This window comes from Staurois parvus, unplaced genomic scaffold (assembly GCF_062004578.1).
Source record: "Staurois parvus isolate SC_StPar_1 unplaced genomic scaffold, SC_StPar_1.0 ptg000211l, whole genome shotgun sequence".
Lineage (NCBI taxonomy): Eukaryota > Metazoa > Chordata > Amphibia > Anura > Ranidae > Staurois > Staurois parvus.
Genome location: NW_028318007.1, coordinates 634,324 through 649,887, shown reverse-complemented (window position 1 = coordinate 649,887; position 15,564 = coordinate 634,324). Strand labels below are relative to the sequence as shown.

Below are 15,564 nucleotides of genomic sequence, written 5' to 3'. Positions count from 1 at the left end.
CATCATCCCTGACCCAATATCCCGGGGAGGGGGAGGGAAGCATGATGATTGACAGCTGAAAGTCATTAATTTAGAGTGGGGAGGAGGGGGAGGGGAGAGCTGTGATCGGCTGGAGGAGGTAAACGTGTGTGAGGAGGCAACAGATCTGATATATACCCCAATTCTATACTATATACTGACATGGAGTGTATTACTCAGAGCCCCTTCTACATACGGGACTATTGTATTGTGTCAGGAGTCCCCCAACCCCTTCCCCCAATACATCCATCTCGCTGTTATACCCCATTCACCCCCACCCCCTCCTCTAATATACCCCAATTCCCCCCCTATCCATCTACTATACCCCCGTCCCTCTAATATACCCTAATCCCCCCCCCCCATCCATCTACTATACCCCCATCCCCCCAGTTCTATTATACCTCAATTCCCTCCTCTATTAACCCAACCCCTACCTCTGTCCTTTTACTGCACCCCCATTCCGCCCTCTGTCCATCTATTATACCCCAATCTCCCCCCTCCTACTCTCTATTATATCTCAAGTCCTCCTCTGTCTCTCTATTATGCCCCCCCCCCGTCCACAATCCCTCCCCCTTTAGTACCCCCAATACCCCCTCTATCCTTCTATTATACCCATGTCCCTCTATTATACCCCAATTTACTTTGTGTCCTATTATACCTCAACCCCCCCCCCCCCCCCCCGTTCATCTAATATACCTCATCCCCCCCCTCTATTATACCCCCACCTCTGTCCTATTATACCCCCAACCCCCCCCCCCGTCCTTTTATACCCCCAATTTCCCCCCCGTCCTTCTATTATAACCCCCCTGTCCTTCTATTATAACCCCAATCTCCCCCTCCTACCCTCTATTATTCCTCAATTCCTCCTCTGTCCCTCTATTATACTTCAGCCCAATTCCCCCCCATCCTATTATACCTCAATTCCCCCTCCCTGTCCTTCTATTATTATTATTATACAGTATTTATATGGCGCCAACAGTCCGCTCAGCGCTGTACATTACAATGGGGGACAGTACATGAGACCGTACAATAACAATACAATGCGATACACGAGGGGTTCGAGGGCCCTGCTCCTTGGAGCTTACAATCTAGGAGCTGTTTACCCCAATCCACCCCCCCTGTCCTTCTATTATACCCCAAATTCCCCCCTGTCCTTCTATTATACTCCCCCCCCCCCCCCCCCCCCCGTCCTATTATACCCCAATCTCCCCCCTGTCCTTCTATTATACCCCAATCTTCCCCCCACCCGTCCTTCTATTATACCCCAATCTTCTCCCCCCCCCATCCTTCTGTTATACCCCAATCTCCCCCCGTCCTTCCATTATACCCCAATCTCCCCCCCGTCCTTCCGTTATACCCCAATCCCCCCTCTGTCCTCCTGTTATACCCCAATCACCTCCTCTGTCCCCCTGTTATACCCCAATCACCTCCTCTGTCCCCCTGTTATACCCCAATCACCTCCTCTGTCCCCCTGTTATACCCCAATCACCTCCTCTGTCCCCCTGTTATACCCCAATCACCTCCTCTGTCCCCCTGTTATACCCCAATCACCTCCTCTGTCCCCCTATTATACCACAGTCACTTCCTCTGCCCCTCTATTATACCCAAGTCTCTCCTCCTCCTGTTATTCCCCAATCACCTCCTCTGCCCTCCTGTTATACCCCAGTCACCTTCTCTGTCCCTCTATTTTACCCCAATCACCTCCTCTGTCCCTCTATTTTACCCCAATCACCTCCTCTGTCCCTCTATTTTACCCCAATCACCTCCTCTGTCCCTCTACTATACCCCAATCACCTCCTCTGCCCCTCTACCGTACCCCAATCACCTCCTCTGCCCCTCTACCGTACCCCAATCACCTCCTCTGCCCCTCTACCGTACCCCAATCACCTCCTCTGCCCCTCTACCGTACCCCAATCACCTCCTCTGCCCCTCTACCGTACCCCAATCACCACCTCTGCCCCTCTACCGTACCCCAATCACCACCTCTGTCTCTTTATTATACCCCAATCACCCCCGTCCCTCTGGAACCCCAACCCCCCTTCCCCCTCTGTCTCTTTAGTATACCTCAACCCCTCCCCTCCCCTTGCCCCTCTAGTATACCCCAGTCACCCCCTCTGTCCCTCTATTATACCCCAATCCCTCCCAACCTGTTCTCTCTCCTTATTGACAGAGGAGATGGGTTTGTGTCCTTGGCTGGGTGAGGGTGGTGGATATGAAGGGATTTTCCAGGGCTTGATGATATTTTATGACTGTCATTTCTCTCTCTTCCTCCTGCAGATGATGTCTGGCTTCACAGGATGTCTTGCATTATTCGGGGTGATATTGACTTTGGTGACTCCTGTTATACAAGATGAGGTTGACGGTAAGGATGGAATATATTCTGAGCTCCTGGGAACTAGGGAAGACAGCAATGTGTGTGCAGTTCAGGTCCATCTGGCAGGTTGGGGATTTCTCCAGGCTGGTACTGTGTGCAGGGAATGTGTATATAGCTTTGAGCTCGGGGCAGTTTAATATGAATGTATTCCTGGCTGACACCTTCTGGTTGTGGGCCAGGACGTTGGTGCCCAACTTGGGAAACCGGCACAGGGAAAGGTTGAACAGTTTTTTTTTGTTGAGTTGCAGGTGAAACTGGTTTAGTCAAGGACTGAATCGTCCAGTGCTTATCTGTTCCTGTCCTAATTTATGACGCTAGCTTTGGAATGTGCGCACACTGGAAGAGACTCACGCTGACACACAAGTTCAGTCTATGAATACTTCTAGTTTATTATAATGAGAAAGTGAGCTTATATATGCAAAATGATGCAAGCGTCATGTGACAACAGCATAAGCATTATATTAGTCTTTGATTGGTCATTTCCACACGAAAACAATCTCCATCATGGTATAGGTGTGATCTTCTTCCAGGCCTTATCTCATAGGAAAACATGCTTTTGTCTTCCAAATCACACGGTGGGAGGGGGTCTGTGTGTGTGAGCAGACATTTCTTAAGCAAAGATTTCTTATAGTACCACAAAGCCCAGCAGGCAGAAAATATTCACACAACATATGTATTAAAGTATAAAAGTAAATATTTATAAAACTTATAGAAATAGCATATATATACAGTCATGGCCGAAATTGTTGGCACCCTTGATATTTCTCCAGGAAATCATGTATTTCTCACGAAACGTATTGCATTAACACATGTTTTGCTATACACATGTTTATTCCCTTTGTGTGTATTGGGACAAAACAAAAAAAGGGAGGAAAGAAAGCAAATTCGACATAATGTCACACAAACCTCCAAAAATGGGCTGGACAAAAGTATTGGCACCCTTTCACAACTGCGGATAAATAAGAATGTTACAAGCATGTGATGCTCCTGTAAACTCACCTGGGGCAAGTAACAGGTGTGGGCAATATAGAAATCACACCTGAAAGCAGATAAAAAGGAGAGACGTTCACTTAACCTTTGCATTGTGTGTCTGTCTGTGCCACACTAAGCATGGACAACAGAAAGAGGAGACGAGAACTGTCTGAGGACCTGAGAACCAAAATTGTGGCAAAATATCAACAATCTCAAGGTTACAAGTCCATCTCCAGAGAACTAGATTTGCCTTTGTCCACAGTGCGCAACATTATCAAGAAGTTTGCAACCCATGGCACTGTAGCTAATCTCCCTGGTCGTGGACGGATGAGGAAAATTGATGAAAGATTGCAACGCAGAATAGTCCGGATGGTGGATAAGCAGCCCCAAACATGTTCCAAAGACATTCAAGCTGTCCTGCAGGCTCAGGGAGCATCAGTGTCAGCGCGAACTATCCGTCGACATTTAAATGAAATGAAACGCTATGGCAGGAGACCCAGGAGGACCCCACTGCTGACACAGAGACATAAAAAAGCAAGACTACAGTTTGCCAAAATGTACTTGAGTAAGCCAAAAGCCTTCTGGGAAAACGTCTTGTGGACAGATGAGACCAAGATAGAGCTTTTCGGTAAAGCACATCATTCTACTGTTTACCGAAAACGGAATGAGGCCTACAAAGAACAAAACACAGTACCTACGGTAAAATATGGTGGAGGTTCAATGATGTTTTGGGGTTGTTTTGCTGCCTCTGGCACTGGGTGCCTTGACTGTGTGCAAGGCATCATGAAATCTGAGGATTACCAAAGGATTTTGGGTCGCACTGTAGGGCCCAGTGTCAGAAAGCTGGGTTTGCGTCCAAGATCCTGGGTCTTCCAGCAGGACAATGACCCCAAACATACGTCAAAAAGCACTCAGAAATGGATGGCAAAGAAGCGCTGGAGAGTTCTGAAGTGGCCAGCAATGAGCCCAGATCTAAATCCCATTGAACACCTGTGGAGAGATCTTAAAATTGCTGTTGGGAAAAGGTGTCCTTCCAATAAGAGAGACCTGGAGCTGTTTGCAAAGGAAGAGTGGTCCAAAATTCCGGGTGAGAGGTGTCAGAAGCTTATTGATGGTTATAGGAAGCGACTGATTTCAGTTATGTTTTCCAAAGGGTGTGCAACCAAATATTAAGTTAAGGGTGCCAATACTTTTGTCCAGCCCATTTTTGGGGTTTTGTGTGACATTATGTCATATTTGCTTTTCTGCCTCTGTTTTATATTTGTTCCAATACATACAAAGGGAATAAACATGTGTATAGCAAAACATGTGTTAATGCAATACCTTTTTTGTGTGAAATACTTGATTTTCAGGAAAAATATCAAGGGTGCCAACAATTTCGGCCATGACTGTATATATATATATATATATATATATATATATATATATATATATATATATATATATATTCAATAGGAAACGAAATAGGCATTTTACCAAATCCATCACAAAACGAATATCAAATTGAGCAACAATCGGCAATCGCTATAACTGAATGACGTTTCGGAGCTGCACATACATAGATATGTTAACCCAGTAGTTAAATTTCACCAAAGAAACCAATATATATGTGAGAAATAATAAATGTTTGAATGTCTCACCCCAAATTTGGTGCCAAAAATACTCTTCTAGTGCTTGGTCTACATCTTCGTGCGAAACCTCTTAGTGCTCCACCACCATGTACCAACCCTCCATGACCCCTTCATTAAAAGAAGGTCAATAGAGCTTTGTGTCACCAGGGTTTATGCTCTCAGTAGATTTCTTCTCTAGATTCTCCCAATAAATCTGAAGTTTCAGATCATGACTGTGATTGCTGCATGATTGCAGTTTTTAGTCAAGGGACAGGAAATAATGAATGTCCTACTCAACATGGGTGGCCTTATGTCTGCATCTGTTTTTTACATTGTAACTCTTGTAATTCTAGCCTCATTTCCTTTGACCAGCACAATTTTTCTCACTTCTTTGGACATAAAGCTCATGTACATGGGGCATTGGGGAAACTCTTCTGACTGCTGGAAAATGTAGGTTAAAAAACGTTAGTTTAGCTGCGTTTGCATACCGCATTTATGCGCGTTTGCGTTTAAAAGCGTTTTAAAAGGTAACCTCAGGAAACCCTACCGAATGCACTGAAAAACAGTAAATAATTATTTCAGACATTTTGAGAGAAATGGAGAGCAGAAGCAGAGAGAGCAGTATGTGTTGAGATGATCTGTCTTTTCTGGTTGTATTCACTATGGATCCCATCATGAGCATAATGCGTCACGTTCTACCATTTCTTTTCCTTCACGTGAAACCTGAACTGTCTGCGCTGGTGTACTGGGTCTATTTGAATACATGGAAAACACTTTGCATGCATTTTTGATGAAGAAAAAAGGCTCTGGGCAGCATCTAGATATGGACCTGTCAAAAAACGCATCTAAACGCAATTGCTTGTAAACCGCGTTTACAAGCGTTTGGCGTTTGAAATGCCAGTAAAATCTTCTCCTGAATGCTATGTTGATGCGTTCAAAAAAACGACTGTAAATAACTATCTGTATATGGACACATCGGAGGACATAAAGGACAGTTCAGGGGCTGCTGAAAAAAAACCGCTGAACAGCTCCTGAACGTCAGTTTAGCAGCTGCAGCGTACATGAGCCCTTACGGATAATTTCACATGAACTGTTGTGATTATCTCTCCAAAGCTGTGTACTAAAGATCAGATGATCGGATGGCCGTTTTGAAAGTGGTATTTTTCATCCGATTTTCTCACCCAAAAGGGGAAGTTCTGCTTTAAGCCTTTGTCCCCCGCTCCCCGTTAAGGATTGGCACCTTTTAGGGACACATGACAGGTCCCAGAAGACTACGGAACCATTCGCAAAGCACAGCACTACTCGTGCATGCGCAGTGGGCACTCAGCTGAGAAGCTGCAAGCTTTCACAGCCGGGTGCCCACACGGAAGATGCCGGCGCCGGGGAGAGAAGACGGCCAGTGAATCCAGTGGTGGTGAGGACACCGCTGAACCGAGGGACAGGTAAGTGTCTGTAAGTCCTTTTTTTTTTTTTTTTTTTTTTTTTTTTTAATACTTTTTAAATTTTTTTTTTTTTTTTTTTTTTTAAACCAACTAAAACTCTGCTTTAAGTCTCATATGTCAGAACCACAAAGAAAGTCAACGCTGGAAAGTCTCCCTCTGCAATGTGCTATGCAGTCACCAGTAATGTGGCTTTAGCAGCTGTGGCAGAACACTTCAAATAGCAGTTCCGGACACTGCTGTAAAAGCAAACACCGTAACACCAATGGTGCAGTAATGGTAGCAGTACATGAGTAGATCTACAGATTTATGGGTATCACACTGGCATAGCCTACATTACCAATGCAGCATCTGCAAAAGAAGTGGCTGACGGGCAGAGTGGAGGCACACGTGGCAACTTGGAAGAGTTGTACAGGTCCTATGAACTACTAACACACAGCGGTGCCCCCAATCTAACAGCAGACAGCGGTGTCCCTAATCTCTCCCGAGCAGGAACCATTCCCTAAAGCTATTACATTGTCCCTAGCAAGCATGGCTCCCTTCCCTACTCTAGCTGCTCACAACTGCAGGCCAAATACAATGGGGCACTGCTTTTTAGTAGCATTGCCCACACCAAAGATGGCTGCCAGGGTTACAAAGTGTTGCAGTATGCCGTTAGACCACTGCTCCTCTGGTGACACCTACAGATTCTGCAAAGGAACAACGTTCCTCTCATCCTCCACTCCATCTGTACAGTGGCACAGCAACACAGTGCTGCCTACAGAATAGAGGATAAACTGCACCTGCCTACGTGGTAGAAGGGATGTGTATATAGTTCAGCCCCTCTAAATAATTAACCAGGAAGGAGAATTCATTCATGAACTCAGTAAGGAGAAGAGTATGTTTGCTTGGCTATGAATACCCAATCCGGTGCAAGAAAAATTAACCGCTCTCCGACCGCCCTATAGCAGTAGTACTGCGGCAGGGATGCGCCAAATCACATAAGTATATGGGTTTTGCAACCCCGGGTAGGGGGCGCGCGTGGTCCCTACCCGCGCCACTATTGGCTCCTCTGCATATCAATCACTGGGTCCCAGATGCTGATTTTGTAGCATTGCCCACACCAAAGATGGCCACCAGGGTTGAAAAGTGTTGCGGTATGCAGTTAGACCACTGCTCCTCTGGTGACACCTACAGATTCTGCAAAGGAACAATGTTCCTGTCATCCTCCACTTCATCTGTACACTGGCACAGCAACACGGTGTTGCCTACAGAATAGGATAAACTGCACCTGCCTACATGGTAGAAGGGATGTGTATATAGTTCAGCCCCTCTAAATAATTAAACGGAGAATAATTCATTCATGAACACAGATCTCAGTAAGGAGAAGAGTGTTTGCTTGGCTTTGAATACCCAATGCTATGCAAGAAAAACTAATTAACCGCTTCCCGACCGCCCTATAGCAGAAGTATTGCTACAGCGCGGCAGGGATGTGCAAAATCGCGCATGTATACATGTTTTTCATCCTCGGTTAGGGGGCGTGTACGTGTGTTCCCTACGCGTGTCACTATTGGTTCCTCGGCATGTCAGTCACCGGGTCCCAGATGCTGATTCTCGGCCGCGACTCTGTGATCGTTGGCGGAGCTGACGGGAGAAGTCTGTGTGTAAACACAGATCTCTTCCCTGTCAACTCGAACATGTTGCTTTGTATTGCTCTGCACAGCAGTGCAATACAAAGCAGCTTGTCTACATAGTAAAAGACATACGGCTCATTATGTGAAACACAACACAGCACACAGTTAACCTTTTGATCGCCCCACATGTTAACCCCTTCCTGCCCAGTGCCATTAGTACAGCGTCAGTACTTTTTATTAGCACTGATCACTGTATTCGTGTCACTGGGGATGTCAGTGGCAGTTAGTCAGTTCCCCCCAGTGTCAGAATGCCCGCCGCAGTCCTGCAATAAGTCGCTGATCACTGCCATCACTATTAAAAGAAAAAAAATACAAATAAAAATTCCAGTGTGTCTATATACTGCCATTTGAAGACTCTATAACTTTCACGTAAACCAATTTAATATACACTTCTTGGGATGTAACAGAATACATGTTGGCCTAAATTTATAAAGAAATTTTATTTAACTTTTTTTTTTCCTGCATGTTTTATAGCAAAAACTCAAATAGTGCTTTTTTTTTTTTCAAAATTGTTGGTCTTTTGTTTATAGCACAAAAAAATAAAAAACGCAGAGGTGATCAAATACTGCCAAAAGAAAGCTCTATATGAGGGGAAGAAATACATTAAATTTATCTACAGCGTTGCATGACCACGCAATTGTCAATTAAAGTAATGCAGCACCGTATCTCAAAAAATGGCCTGGTCAGTGGGGGGGTAAATCCTCTGGAGGGCAAGTGGTTAAAAAAAAAAAGAAAAAAATTGTTTGCACATGATTAGATGATTAAAGTCAGCATGGCTTCACCTCATTAACTAAGCTTAGTGATTTTTTTGTTTTTTTTCCAATTCTAGCGCCATGCCTTGTGGCGGAGGCTGTAGCGCCGTGCCTTGTGGCGGAGGCTGTAGCGCCGTGCCTTGTGGCGGAGGCTGTAGCGCCGTGCCTTGTGGCGGAGGCTGTAGCGCCGTGCCTTGTGGCGGAGGCTGTAGCGCCGTGCCTTGTGGCGGAGGCTGTAGCGCCGTGCCTTGTGGCGGAGGCTGTAGCGGCGTGCCTTGTGGCGGAGGCTGTAGCGGCGTGCCTTGTGGCGGAGGCTGTAGCGGCGTGCCTTGTGGCGGAGGCTGTAGCGGCGTGCCTTGTGGCGGAGGCTGTAGCGGCGTGCCTTGTGGCGGAGGCTGTAGCGGCGTGCCTTGTGGCGTCACTCTGGGGCAGAGGTGGCAGTCCTTGTGTTGAACCATGCCTTTCGGCATCCCTGTAGAGAAGATCAGGGGGCTTCCTTTATGGCGTGATATGGGGCAGAGGTGGTGTGCTGTCTGGTGGCGTTGTGGGAAGGAGACAAAAGCCGTATGCTATTTGGTGTCTCCTTATGACATCGCTGTTATTAGAAGGAAGCAGCCTGCCACCTTATGTCACTATTAGGAGATGGGAATGGCTTCTGGCCAGTGCCAGATTTATAAGGGTACAAAAGGGGCTACTGCTCTGGGTCTCCTTGACAGAAGAGCCCCCCCTCGATACAAAAATTATCTAAAATATTTTTAAAATTATTTATAAAATATATAATAAAAAATTACTTTTACTAAATGTATCTTGGGAAGTAATATTTTGCCTGCCATCTGTAAATGTTTTTACTCTGGATTAGTATATTGTATCATATTTTTTTTTAAACAAATTTTGGCGGCTTAAGCAAACCACACATAGAGCACCATGACGTCGTGTGCGCACGCGTGTGACCTCAGAATGACTGTCATACATTTATAAAATGTGTGACTGTCATTGAGAATGTAAACCAGCTCTGTCCCCCAAGGGCTAAATCTGGCCCTACTTCTGGTGTCGCTGTGAGGAGGAGGCTGTATGCTGTTTAGCCTTGTTGTGGGGAGGAGGGAGGTGGTGTGCTGCTTGGTGTCCGCGTGTGGAGGAGGCTCACATTTGGTTCTCAGGTTTGGGGATATGACGTGTATGGCCCAGGTGATGTCTGTATGAAATCTCTCCCAACCAGACCGTGGTGACCCCAGCGTACGGATCCTCTACCTGGATCCATGGCCGAAGGAGTCGAGTGTGCCAAGCAATATGACGTCAGAGGGTGGAGTCTGCCCCCCCTACATGTGTGAGAACGGAGGAACCTGTGTGGAGGTGGAGGGACAGTATAGATGTCTGTGTGCACCGGGATTCATCGGACACAAGTGCCAAGGTGAAGGTGACTGGGAAAATCATTACAGTGGTTCTACTACTTAAAGTGGTATTAAACCAAAAACCAAAGATTTAATATATTGCAACTTACCAATCATTCGATGTGATGGCTGCCTTAGTTTTCTTTTAGGCTTTTTTTTCTACCAGTCTGGCCAGTATAACACCTCTCCTTTATTAGAGTGCCCCCGCTCTTAAAGAAGAAGCACAGGGGGCACAGCAGACAGAGGTATTGTCAATCTGGGAGGCGGGTAGTGTTAAAAGCACTAGCAGATTTAAAAACACTAACAAATTAAAGCAAAACTCCAGCTCACACTTTTGGGATAAAGGGTTTTTAAAGAGAACTTGTTCCCGCCATCGGGAAGAGAACTTGTTCTTCTGAAAAACAAACTTACTGGCTGGATCACCGAATGAAAAAAGAAAAAAATACAACTTTTGGTGCTCTATCCATCCCTCTAATATCAGCGAGGATTTTGGTGAATGTGATGTATTGTATGGTGAAGTGTAGTACAGTGTGCTATGTAGCATTGTGCGATGTAGTATGTTGTGGTGGATTGTGTGGTGTGGTGTAGTATGGTGTGGTGGATTGTGTGGTGTGATGTAGTATGGTGTGGTGGATTGTGTGGTGTGATGTAGTATGTTGTGGGGGATTGTGTGGTATGGCGTAGTATGGTGTGTTGGATTGTGTGGTGTGGCGTAGTATGGTGTGGTGTGGTATGATGTGTTGGATTGTGTGGTGTGGCGTAGTATGGTGTGGTGGGATGTAGTATGTTGTGGGGGATTGTGTGGTGTGGCGTAGTATGGTGTGTGGGATTGTGTGGTGTGGCGTAGTATGGTGTGTGGGATTGTGTGGTGTGGCGTAGTATGGTGCGTTGGATTGTGTGGTGTGGCGTATTATGGTATGGTGGGATGTAGTATGTTGTGGGGGATTGTGTGGTGTGGCGTAGTATGTTGTGGGGGATTGTGTGGTGTGGCGTAGTATGGTGTGTGGGATTGTGTGGTGTGGCGTAGTATGGTGTGTTGGATTGTGTGGTGTGACGCTGTATGGTGTGGTGGATTGTATAGTCTGGTACAGTTTGGTGTGTTGTATGGTGTTCTCTATGCTGTGTATCATTGTGTAGCATTGTACAGTGTGGTGTAGCATGGTGTATTGTGTAGTACAGTTTGACATGTAGTGTGTTCCATGCTGCATAGCATTGTGTAGTATAGAACAGCGTGTTCCTTCCTGTGTACTGTTGTACTGTGTGGTGTTGTATGGGGTGGCGTAGTGTTGTACAGTTTGACTTGTAATATGGTGTGTTCCATGCTGTGTGTCATTGTATAGCAGTATACAGTATGGTGTGACCTAGTATGATGTGTAGTACAGTTTGACATGTAGTATGTTGTGTTCCATGCTGTGTAGCATTGTGTATTATTGAACAGTGTGTTCCTTGATGTGTGATGTTCTGCATTGTCCTCAGATTTGAGGTTGGAGTTGGTCTGTGACAATCACTGGATGAGGCTTCAGGTTCCGAAGGATGTCCTCACCGATCTGAGTGTAAATGTCTCCAACCTTCATACATCTAATGAGAAGTGCACAGCAGAAGAGTCTCTTCTTTATGTCTCCATCACACTGACCCACCAGAACCACACACAATGTGGAACAGAGGTTAAGGTAGGTGGTCGGATTGCCATTGTGAGGCGGTATTAGAGCGTGGTGGTCCGATCTTCATCTGGCTATACTGGGCTTGTCTGGCCTCTCCTGGGCTGATGACTTCTTCTGTTCCTCCAGCTAAGGGATCAATTGTGACCACTTTCATATGCTGTGTGGTCAGATTTGTATCCAGCCCTGATGATGTCCAATGAGTCAGGACAGTCTGACTTCACCTTAAACTGGACTCTGGCCCACATGGTCTGCTGCCCTTCATCTGACTTTTAATGGCTCCTTTATAGTGCCAATCACAATGGGAAATTGATTTTTTTTTAATATTTATTGCGATGTGCAGAGAATCACATTGTTCACCAATCACAATTGGTTTGACTTGTGTCAGATTGGACATACAGTATGTGTGTTCAGGAAACTGGGAATGTTGCACTTAATGACACGGTGAGCATCTCACTGTTCATAAACCTCAATCACAGGAATTCTACATTGGCCAGGAAACTATCTTCCAGTGGTCTGTGGTTCTCCTGAGTAGTTTGGAACAAAGGATTCTGGGCACAGTTATCAGGCCGTGTTGGATCACACAGGGTAGTCAGTGATTTCACCATGTGATGGTCCTCCACTCTGTACAGTTCACCTGAGATGTTTTCTACTTTTCCAGGTTAATGGGACTCACCTCATCTATTCAAATGAGCTCAAAACAGGATTCACAACACAGCAGCCAGAGATACTTGGAAATTCCATATCCCGATCTGCAGATGTCCAGATCTCCTTCTTCTGTGTCTACCACTATGATCGAATTGTGTCTCTGCCCTACCCACTGCTCACCAGTGCCTCGTATGTATTTTCAGGGGCTGCCAGCACTCCAAATGGAGTCGTATTGTCCCAAAGTGTGGTGGTGAGGCTCTTGGGGTCGCCAAGTGTAATGGGGAGGTGTAACCTTAAATATAGACATGAGATGATGACCTCATAAATATCCTCATAATTCAGTGTTCATTGTAGTTTGGACAAATGTGGTGCCATCTGAACTAAGAGTTGGACAGGACCCTGTAAGCTTGTGGCTGTATGTAATGTTAATCAACAATCACCTCACAGACAATTGGACAGGCCATCAGGGTCCACACAGACCATCAGGAACCTTGCAGACCATGAGGGACCAGGGAGGAAGAGGTGGTCTTTACACCATGAGACTCCATGTAGTCTTGGAACAACCCCTCCTTTTCTTAAATTCTTCATAAGATCTAAAATATTGGTTGGGAGCAGAGGAATTATTCCTTGGATAGTAAAAATTGTGAGCTGAATGTGTATGCTAAATGGTATGTCCTGGACCTAGAGGGACTACCCAAAAGACTTTATGGACCCTGCTTGTAGCAGTCAAGTAGAAATTGGACTCTCGGCATTTGAGATGATGTGCTGGTGCTGGAAATTTAACTCCAACCAAACCATCAGAACTGACTGGTCCATATAATCTATGGCAACTTCAGGAGGTTAAACCTCTTGCCCCAAGCAGAGGAGGTAACTTGTCCAAGGGGTGATAGGTTAAGGGGTAAGAGCCCACCCCACATTCATGCCTCTATAAATTGAGTAGAATGAAAACTAACATTGCAGTTCATCTGGAGCCTGTTCTGAACACAGTAGATAAGTGTGTGTGTGTCACCAGCAGGATAAAACAATACTGCACAAACAGTAGTTTTCCTGCTGTGTCAGGTAACATTTGAAGGTATCATGTCGCCTATGAGGGGCAATCCCTTTTTTATTTTTGTATGGAAATTGGTCTCAGCCCATGGATATGAGCTTGGCTGTATGGGGTGAAAGCTGACATTTTCCTATAGATGAGAACTCTACTTTCAGACCGGCATAGATCCGTTTTAGTTATCATTTTGGTCCTCTCTTCCTCCTAGGCTGGTGACATTTGTGGTAAAGGAAGGAAAATTCAATGTTAGTATGACCCTTCACCCCTCAGAAGATTTCTTGGACTCTTATGATCGCCCTCCAATCATCCCACTTACCGGCAGACTCTACGTCCAGCTGCAGATCCTCGGACTTGATCTGCAAGACTTCTTTATTCTGAGATTGGATGAGTGCTGGGCCACACCAGGGCCAAATTATGCTGACGAGATAAGACACCTAATCATCTCCAGTGGGTGAGTGGTACAGAGGTCACCTTGGTTCTGGTAACTGTTATTGGTGGGAATCACTCCAGGGGTAGGGGTGTGTGGGAGAATGGGGATCACACTGGGCATAGGTTGGTCTGAAAGGAGGGGGATCACACTAGGAGTTGATATATCTGGGAGGGGGAAGATCACTTGAGAGGTAGGTGGGTCAAGGAGGAGAAGGGATCACACTAAGGGTAGATGGGTCAAAAAGGGGTGGATCACACTAGGGCTTGATTAATCTGGGAGGATCACGCAAAGGTATGTGGGTTGGGGAGGGAGGGATCATACTAGGGGTTGGTGGGTCAAGGAGGGCATTATCGCACTAGTGATAGGTGTGTTTGGGAGGTAGGGATCACACAAAGGTTAGTTGGAGTTTGATCTGGGGGGTGGGCGGCATCACACTAGGGGTAGATGGGTCAAGAAGTAGTGGATCACACTAGGGATTCAGGAATCTGGAAGGATCACGTGAGGGGTAGATAGGTGGGTCAGGGAGGTAGGGAGCACACTAAGGGTAGTTGGGTCTGGGAGGGGGGGAAGGGTGTCGCACTAGGGGTAGATGGGTTGGGAAGGGGTGGTTTACACTGGGGGTGGGTGGATCACACTATGGGTAGGTGGGTCAAAGAGGAAGCGGAGGAGGTAATCACACTATGGATAGGTGGGCTGGGTGGGGGGATGTCGCACTAGTGGGATTTGAATGCATTAACACATTGAGATGGTGGGGTTTCCTCAGACTATTCCCACTGAAATAACAGAGCATCTTCTTCACAGAACTGCTAATGACTCCACGGTGGCCATGTTGGAGTCAGGGAACCAATTGCTGAGCCGCTTCTCCCTGCAGATGTTCCACTTTGTGAAATTCCCAGAATTTTACCTGCACTGCCGAGTCTGGCTGCACCAGCCCAATGCCAGCCATTGCTGCAATCCGGTGAGGCTCCTTTTATTAAGTGATGAACACAAATGGTCTTTGTTTGGGAAACTAGATTCAGGCCTCTCGGACCTGTTGTCCCTCCTGTGTCTAGAAATTGTCCAGGCTTTCATCTGATTCTGGAATATTCTGCCCCTTCCAGCCTAAAACCAGCAGTTACCGACACGCCCGGGACCTGAGTGACCCATACAGGAAGGTGGTGTCCTGCGGTCCCATCAGACTCAGACGGAGTTCTGTGTCCAGCGTTGGGAAACCGGAATCGGGTAATATATCTACAGACTGTCCACCAGCAAAGCTGTGATGGGATTGGCAGGAGATGGCTCCTTGTGGGAGGGGATTGCTGTGTTTTGGACATAGTTGGAGCATGTTAGGAGGGTTTCCTGGAGGGAGATAGATTTTTATTTCCTTTTTATGTGTATTTTCCTTTTTCCAGGTCTGAATCCTTTCCTCTTCCCAGCATCCTCTGCAGCTGCAGCCATTCTCCTCGTGCTGTGTTTGGTCACCATTGCCAAGGTTCTGAAGAAAAGAGAAAAGCTATGGGTCCCTCTCCCAATGTGTCCATTTCCTCCAACTCCCTAAATAAAATACACTACATCTGA

General features: G+C 46.2%; 1 protein-coding gene across 1 annotated transcript; it reads left to right on the top strand.

The window, feature by feature from the left end:
• Nucleotides 1-61: 61 nt before the first annotated feature.
• Nucleotides 62-15,564, top strand: LOC149461052 (zona pellucida glycoprotein D-like). The gene is made up of 9 exons (XM_089678892.1): nt 62-118; nt 2,296-2,380; nt 10,055-10,252; nt 11,703-11,896; nt 12,546-12,721; nt 13,786-14,028; nt 14,809-14,965; nt 15,108-15,228; nt 15,399-15,564. The coding sequence occupies exons 2-9, from the start codon at nt 2,296-2,298 to the stop codon at nt 15,542-15,544; spliced, it is 1,320 nt and encodes a 439-aa protein (XP_089535018.1). The 5' UTR covers nt 62-118; the 3' UTR covers nt 15,545-15,564.